Source organism: Nanorana parkeri, unplaced genomic scaffold, assembly GCF_000935625.1.
Source record: "Nanorana parkeri isolate BGI_ZX_2015 unplaced genomic scaffold, ASM93562v1 scaffold506, whole genome shotgun sequence".
In the NCBI taxonomy this organism is placed as follows: domain Eukaryota; kingdom Metazoa; phylum Chordata; class Amphibia; order Anura; family Dicroglossidae; genus Nanorana; species Nanorana parkeri.
The window spans coordinates 137,808-146,873 of NW_017306774.1; the positions used below are offsets into that span (position 1 = coordinate 137,808).

The window sequence follows — 9,066 nt, forward strand, 5'->3', positions numbered from 1 at the left end:
GGGGGGCAGTTTGTTTTTTGTTAGATTAAGATAAATAATACAACGTGAGGAGAAATGTAGATTGTATGAAGGACACACACAGGTTGAGGATATACAGGTGAAATACAGTACATAGAGGAAGATGTACAGAGGAGCTGCGCAGTGTGAATTCAGTACCATTGCCCACGCTTCTTTCCATACATCTTCCACTGGAGATGATTTACTAAAGAAATATAGACAGTTTATGTACACACGGAGCCAATTGCTGGCGCAAGATTTGATCTGTGGGTGGCCCTATCCCCTCGACAGAAGTCGACCATTAGATGGACTTTTGCTAAAATGAAATGCTGGAAGATCATCGGCCAAACAATGTTTGAAGCCAATCCTGTTTGTTAATGTTGATGTAGGAGCTTTGTCCGCTCTGTGAGGGGTTGACAAGTGCAGGAAGCTTAAATTGGTCGAAGTAACAATCCCCTCCCCCAGAGTAATACATAGTAGCAATTGCCTTATGGTCAGACATTCACCCATAAAAATACCCACTACATGAGGTACACTCATTTATAGCTATGCAACTCACTGATGCACATCCACAAACAAGACACAGACGCACTAGTCCTGCTGCCATACACAGATATTAGTACTGGGCTTCTAGCGCACATGGATACCTTCCCAAGACACACAAACACAGAGGCTTTCCTTCTTCCAGGCGCCACATGGTGGTCAATGAGACTGCAAATAGAGACGCCAATGACCAGGTTGCTTGACAGCCATGGCTACTGTGCAGTATCTACGGTGCTTCCTGGGGATGTCATGCATCCCATCATTATGGCAGATATATAACAATAGACTGTTTAGATTTTTCTCTTCCTACTCTCTTATTGTATTTATTGTTTCAGGTACGGAAGGGGTTTTGGAAGATGCCCCCTCTGATTTGGGAAGTTGAACCCCAGAACACCCGCATCCTCAACCCCTACTACATGGAGGTGACTGCAACAAAAATCCTCGATAGTGTGTCTGATCTGTCTAAGAAGATGAAAGCGGTAAGATGTGATTTCGGGGAGCCAGTCAGGGTGGGACGGGTCTGATTGTGGAGGTCTATGTCTTATGTTGGTGATGATTGTTCACAAGTCTCATGCCGGAATCTGAATGTTGCTGTGCTAACACCACTCTACCTCTCGGTTCCATCATCAAGTGTTGTCCATACTCTGTCCTTTCAGAAGCCCACCACAGGAATGTTGGCCATCACCTTTGCCCTGCACTTCTGTGATGTAGTTGACATTGCGGGTTTCGGGTACCCAGCACCCAGCGATAAAAAGGAACCCATCCACTACTATGAAAAGGCGACCCTGAAGTCTATGGCGGTAAGTAGACTCAATCACTAAAATCCTGTAGAAGCTTTAAAGGAGAACTATGAGGTCAGGGCTTTTCCCCATAGTTCTCCTTAGGGTAACAGGAGGACACAAACTAGCGTCCTCCCGTCACCCTAAGCTCAGTATATAGGGAGCTACAGCTCGCGGTATACTGAGACGCCGCACCTGGAGCGGATCCCGACGTAGATGACGGGATCCGCCCAGCTGCGTGAGTGACAGCTGGCTCTGCCTATCTAGAAGCAGAGCCAGCTGTACCCGCCCCCTCCCCTGTCCATTCCGCCAGTCAGCGCTGGCAGATCGGAGCGGGGAGGGGGGAATCCAGCCCCTCCCCCTGTCACGGCAGAGAGCAGTGACAGGATCGAGAGGTGAGCGAACCTGGTAGGTGTTCGCTCACCTCCCGATCTACTGAGCCGATCTGTGACAGTCTCATTGTCACAGGTCGGCTAGAACTATGAGGTGAGTGGAAATCACTCATCTCATCGTTCTCCTTTAACATGTTCGTATAATTTTATAAATCAAAATAAAACCTTGTTATCCTGCCATGAAGGTCCTAGTTCAGACACTCCCTGTTATGGGGTGACTACGCTCTGTCCCTGTCTTCTAATTGTTCTTCTGCATTGTCACATGGGCTTCAGACGGAGACTGCAAGTGACCATTTCAGCACACATTACACATGACATGGATCACTGTTGTCACCGTCAGGAAACCCGCCGTGAGAACTGCCATGCAGACATCACTAGAGTGCATGTAGACAGGAAGTGGCTACAGGAGATCAGCAGCACTGAGAGGAAACAAAGGAGGAAAAATAAAACAAATCTTTTATTTACAAAAGTCAGTTTTTATGACACACAATGACTCGGCAAACTTAACATAATTCATTCAGTTCCCATCTACTATAAACCTTCATAGATCCCTTTGTGGCCAAACACTCAGCTCTTCTGTCATCTATTTTATCATAAACAATGTTTCCACAGAAGGCACTTTCGTGTATCTGTTGTGTAGAGATTGGTTCAGCGGTAATTGTTAAAAGATAATTATGAAGCAATGAATGGAGGAAGAACTCGGGTGGTTTTATTGCATTGCCGCAGAACGAAGTGCAGTTCTTGTGAATATGTTTATTTCAACATCTTCATACAATGACTGGACTACAGTGATCATAGCTGCGAGCCGACCACATCCGACAAGCGTGTCCACGTATAGACAGAAAAGATTGCTGCTACGATTGTGGCCACAATCGCTCAGACTGGATGACGTCATCTTAAAGTTGAAGTGTAATGTACGCATATAATACCTTCCCCTGTTCTACCCCCTCTAATCAACATGCAGGGACTTTCTACTGGCCTTTGGTGGGAGGGTTCAGCTCCTGTAAAAATCAAAGGGCCCTGGTGTCACAGGCCCGAAACGAGGAGTGGAACCCACTGGCAGGAGCGGGCTAAAGAAGGTCCACAGCGAGGTACCAGAGAGCAAATCCTAAAGGCGTAGTCAAAGTTCAGTCCGGGTCGAGGCAGGCGGCTAAGTTCAAGAGCGTGAAGGCAGGCCAACGGGTCAGTAACCAGGAATTCAGATGGGGGTCAGGGAACGGCAGCAGTTTCCGACACAGGATGCTAGGTGATTGCACCATATAGGTAGAATAACTCCGCAACAAACCAGGGCTCTGACTGGAATTTATACCCAGTGGTAACCAGGACCGCCCCCCTGGTCGCCGAGACAAGTAATAGGCCAAGGTATCTTGGCCGTGTTTGTGGGAGGAGTTGCGGCGGCTCTCCTCCCCTTAAGAAGGGAGACAGGGAGCTTCAGGGCACGTCACAGCGAGGTCGCGCGTGACCCTCCCACCCTTCCCGAGGTTCTATCATTTCACTAGAGCGTGCCCACTTATTTGGCACGCTGACCACAAAATCATGCCACACATCAGGTTGGTATCAGTAGGGGTCATGTAGGTTCGGAAGCCTAAGTAACTCTGACCACAACCATGAGGCTTCCCCATCCAGGAGGGAAAGGACGGAAGGTGTGTGCTGGGAACCTCCCCCAGCAAGGCCCACGCCTGACAACACTAATGGCCGCGGGCGCACTACGCGCGCGCAGTGTGTCCACCGTGCACTTCACGCACCTGCAACCCTGGTAACCAGGAGTTCTGCCAAGCCTAAGGAGACCCCATGCCCTACACCGTATCCGGTGGCCCCCGAGGAGAGGTGACGCCTGGATGGAACATTTCTATTGAAAGAACACAACCCCAGCATCCTTTTGGATCAGTAATCTTTCTAGCCACAGGGTGTTGCAGACTACTGATCAGCTGCTTGATTAAACTCTATTTGAATGTAATCAAGCAACTGATCAGCAGATTGCACAGAGGAGTCAAAGTCAGCAGCACATGAGCATGTACATATGAAGGCATGCCGGGAATGTGTTCTTTCATATAATGCTCAGGAGTATCATCACATTGACTGATGGCAGAGTAAGCTAACAGCTGTGAGAGGCCGGCCAACAACAGTATGAATCAGGAGAAATGGGGATTGCGGTTGATTGAAGTTGTTTAGACCAGAAATGAAGCTGGACACAAGGCTGCTGCTGCTGAATCAGAGGGTTATATTGTGGAGATTTGCAGGGAACTGTGGGTAATCATTTTTAAAAGAGACCAACAGAGGTTACCAGAAGTGGAAACCAACATGAAGACCAATCTATTAACATTCTATAAGGAAGGAAGTATTAATCTAGACAAAGGAATTCCAGTGGAAGGGGTGTGTCTGGTAGACGGGGCGTGTCTGGTAGACGGGGCGTGTCTGGTAGACGGGGCGTGTCTGGTAGACGGGGCGTGTCGGCTAGACGGGGCGTGTCGGGTAGACGGTGCGTGTCGGGTAGACGGGGTGTATCTGGACTTTGCTATTCCACACAGTGCCCCACAAATGTCTAATCCATAAACTAAGGTCTCTAGGTCTAGATAAAATTGTATGTACATGGGGGGAGGGGGAAATTAGCTGCAAGAACAGACCCAGAGGGTAGTGATAAAGGTGTCATCGCTAATTGAGCAAGGGTTGGGTGTGTGGTGCCCCAGGGTTCAGTCCTGGGACCGATCCGGTTCATCTTATTCATCCACGACATAAGAGATTGGACTAAATGGTTTCGGTTTTTGTAGACGATACTAAACTCTGCAGAGCAGTAAACTCCGAACAGGAGATATTCGCACTATAACAGGACCTGAGCAAAACTGAGGCCAGGGCTGCAAGATGGCAAATGCGATTTAATGTTAAAAATTGGAAGGTTATGCACATGGGAGTAAAGAACTTGTGTGCAAACTACAACTTGGGGGGTGTTACTTTAGGGAAGTCAGACATAGAAAGAGACTTGGGGGTGCTCATAGATCACAGATTTGGGGGTGCTCATAGATCACAGATTTGGCAATAATAAGCAATGCCAAGCAGCAGCCAGCAAAGCTAACAAGATCCTGGCGTGTAATAAAAGATGAATTGTAGCGAGGGATGAAAGACTAATACTTCCACTTTATAAATGATTGGTTCGGCCCCATCTTGGGTATGCGGTACAGTTCTGGTCGCCGACTCTCAGGAGGGACATCCTCCTGGAACTGGAGAGAGTTCAGAGAAGGGCTACAAAATTAGTTACAGGGATTGTAGGCCTGAGTTATGAAGACCGCATTCAAAGTATTAACTTCACCTCAGAAAAGAGGAGATTACGAGGCGACCTTATTGCCGTCTTCAAAATCATTAATGGGGACCCCGATATTAGGAACAAACTGTTCAATCCGAGAACTGTAGTATTGAGAGTGGTGAAAGTTTGGAATTCCCAACCACAGGCGGTGGTATCTGCGGATAACATTGATAAATTCAGGAAACTTCAGGATGAGTGGTAGACACACACACACACACACACACACTGAACTAGATTGACCCTGTTACTATGAGACACACACACACACACACACACACTGAACTAGATTGACCCAGTTACTATGAGACACACACACACACACACACTGAACTAGATTGACCCAGTTACTATGAGACACACACACACACACACACTGAACTAGATTGACCCTGTTACTATGAGACACACACACACACACACTGAACTAGATTGACCCTGTTACTATGAGACGATTTGCTATGCGAGTGAGAAGAAGGTAAGGCTGGGGTTCAGCTTTAATGTTTTTGGGAAAACCATGGGCAATGCATAACATTTGGAAGATCTGAACGCCAAAATAACTTTATATAAACCAGACAGTAGTGGACCGTTGTGCGTTGCCGGCACTGGAAACCGCTGACCTGTTCTGTTCTTTTTCTTCTGTCAGGTGTCAGGACACAACATCACACTTGAAGCAATTGCAATACGAAATCTACTTCAGCACAGACTCATTAACAACCTGACCCATTACTGAGGGTCGCTCGGGTCTCCTGTTCCGTGCCGCAGAGAAGAGGACAGTCTGCCGGACAAGCTGTTCTCGGCAAACGTTTCCTACAACGGAGAAAACTACCTGAACTCTGATCACAGGATGGAGATCACATACTGGAATATGGAGCTCACAGACTCTGGACCACTCGGCTGCATCCCTGACTCACAGCGGACTCTGCAATGCCATCCTACGGACTGTACACTTTGTAAATATGTTTTATATTAGAGTCTTTTTTTAAAGAGATGAGAAAAAAAGTTTTACTATTTATTTTAAAATTGTTGCGTTCCTCTCCTACTGCTGACAATGGACTGTGGATAGAAGCGGGAAGCTTTTCCATACCAGAGGTGTGATGGGCCGCGTTTGAATTGATAAAGTTTGGTTGCTGCACTTTTCCTATTTAATGTTCCTAAAAGAGTAAAAATTTGGGCTGTATGGGGTCTGAACTTTCAGAGTATTAAAAAAGGGGCAGGTCCTCTTCTCATGTGCCATTTCCTCCTGTCCTTGGATTCCTGTATGTTCATGTTCCCCTTTCCTCCCAAAAAAGAGAAGTTATAAAAGGTTTCTATAATGCTTTTGTTCTGATTTTCGTGTCTTTTTCTAAAACTTTTTGGTAGAAATGGAAGAGGATTTGATGTAAGTGATCCCCTCCCTCTATATAGACAAGTGGAGAGGAGGAGGTGTATACTCGGTATTACAGCACCAGAAGCTGGTTGTACTTTCTGCCATGAATGAATATACAATCACTACATTCCTTCTGGCCGCCCATCTGAATGAGGCCTAATACCTACATTGGTTGTATTTAGAGGTGCACCGAAATGCAAAATTTAAAACCGAAAATGTTTTTATTTTAACTTTTTTTTTTTTTATATTTGTATTTATTTTTTATAAACTTTTACATTTTTTTAATATTTATTTTTAATAAAATATTTTAGTTTTTTTACTTTACTTTTAGGGGGCTTTGGGGAAATATTGGGGGTCTAAACAGACCCCCTGATGTTTCCATTTTAAAACAGAAAAAGAGATTGAGAACACAAAGTCCTCAGAGACACAGAGTCCTAAATCTCTTTTTCTGTGTCCCCTGTTATCAATGATCAGGAATCCTCTATACTGAGTGTTCCTGATCATTCATAACATGAGGACAGAGTGTGTTTACTATAACCACAATCATGAATGAACAGGAAGTGATGTAGATCACTTCCCATTCATTCCTCTGCTTTTAACTTATACTGTTAGACGGGATAATTTGTTTTGTTTGCTGGCAGGTGTGCTGGGGATTTTTTGTGTTTTGTATTGTTGTCAGCCTTCTCATGTGCACCCTGCTACAAAGGCTGGTCATAAATGTATGCGGTTACCATCTTTTTCTATGTTTCCGGCTCTCCACCCTGACACGCTGTCACAGGAGTCTGAGCAAGTGGTGCGGGGAGGTGAGCTCAGTCTCCTGTGACGGCGCTGGCTGTCTCCGCCCACACAACGCTCTGCCAGACTATGATAGGAGGCTGAGCGGTGTGGGAGGGGAGACGCCGGCCACTCACAGCGCTCTCCTCCCGCAGCGCTCGGCCGCCTGTGACACTTTCTCTCCTCCCCGCTGGGACACAGAGCAGCGCCCAGCAGGAAGGAGAGAAAGAACGGATGCACCGCTGTATCGGCCCAAAAATGGCACTTCAGGTACTATGCTAAAAGTGCCATTTTCGGCCGATATGTTTCGGCGGCCGATATATCCGTGCATCCCTAGTTGTATTGTGACTTAACAAAGCCAGATATAATCAGTACTAGCGAGGGCAAACGTGGCCAACAATAGTAATCAGCGCAGTATGAGAAGCCGTACTATTACATTGACCTGAGCAATGCTAGAGGTAGCACCCGCGGGCACAAATTAAGGAAACGCCAAAAACCTGTAAACATTTCATCTTTATTGGCACAAAGTCACAGTGTCATAGAGATTGTGATGTTACGGGGCTGCACAGCGCCCCTTCATCAGGGTAAACGTGTGATTTAAAACAGTGTATTGTATAACTGTGGTGTCACAAGGGTGGTAAGGGGGGTGCGCCACGCACTGGGTGACAGTCAGAGGGGGTGACACCAAAATGCCTCATGACAGCTGTACGAGAAAGGAGAAGACCCAGTGGCATACCTTATCCCGCCAGAAGAACTTCCCTTCTTCTCTCTGCCAGCGTCCATCACCGGCAGTTAAGTGTGCGCGTGTGATGATGTCACACCCGGCCTGGGGGCGCCTCTGCTGATGAATAAACCCTTGGTGGCCCCAAAACATCACAATTTCTGTGATACTGGACTATGTGCCAATAGAGATGAAATGTTTAAGGATTTTTGGGGTGCCAGTGACTCTTCTTGATTTGAACGGCACCATCCGTTTGTCACTGCAGCGCACACACACAAAGCTTCCTGGGTCAGGTGTGCAATGGGTAATGGAGAAAAATTCCCGCAGATCTGAGACTGATATGTGATGCATATTAAATAAATTGTGCCCATTGGTAATCGTTCCAATATATAAAACCCTGAGCAATTAAAGATCTTACACAGAGATCATTCCAAATTCAACCCTTCTTCCTCCTACGAGTATAAATCCCTTCACCATGTCTTGTGTTTTACACGGACGACGTCAACCATAAAAATGTAAAAGTCGGTAAACAAAAGTGCAATAAATGTAATCCAAACCCATGTAAACTTACATTGTATTCAATAGCAACCTCCATTACAAAGTGCAAAAGGTCCGCCACCTCCAGCGATTCACATTAGTACATTAACCCCTTCGTGACAGGAGATGTACACTGCACGTGAGCAGCTACAGAGATACCTTGATTTACGAGGATAATCCGTCTCCAGAAGCATGCTTGTAATCCAAAGCGCTTGTATATCAAAGCGAGTTTCCTCCAGAGGAAATAGTGGCAACTCCGATGATTCGTTCCACAACCCAAAATATATTCATCTAAAAATGATTACAATACTGTACAAAATACAAAGAAAAATAAACCAATGGCAGGTACGGCACCTTTGTGGCCGGTGTGAGGGAGACGACAGAGGAGGAGGATTAGGACGACTTTCACTATCGGAGTCACTGCGATCTCTCGGCTCAATGGAATCTTTTTCCTTTCGTGAAACCTCTACAAGGAATCTACCCAATGACAAGCGCTGTTGCCTCCTTTTGAGGATTTCAAGGAAATGTGACATTGCATTGTCGTTAAACAGATTCGTCGCTCGCACTGCTACAGCCTTATTCGGGTGGTGCTTTTCTACCAAATGTTGCTCGTATTGCAAGACATCGCTTATTATTATTATATAGGACTTATATGGCGC

General features: G+C 46.2%; 1 protein-coding gene across 1 annotated transcript in view; it reads left to right on the forward strand.

Annotated features, from left to right (window-relative positions):
• The window catches only part of LOC108790835 (CMP-N-acetylneuraminate-beta-galactosamide-alpha-2,3-sialyltransferase 4-like), a 128,358-nt gene extending 122,434 nt beyond the window's left edge, over positions 1-5,924 (forward strand). The window contains exons 11-13 of the mRNA XM_018561188.1: positions 876-1,019; positions 1,197-1,340; positions 5,653-5,924. Coding sequence (XP_018416690.1) covers positions 876-1,019; positions 1,197-1,340; positions 5,653-5,739 — 375 coding nt within the window. The 3' untranslated portion in view covers positions 5,740-5,924. The remainder of the gene's footprint in view (positions 1-875; positions 1,020-1,196; positions 1,341-5,652) is intronic.
• The last annotated feature ends 3,142 nt before the right edge of the window (positions 5,925-9,066 follow it).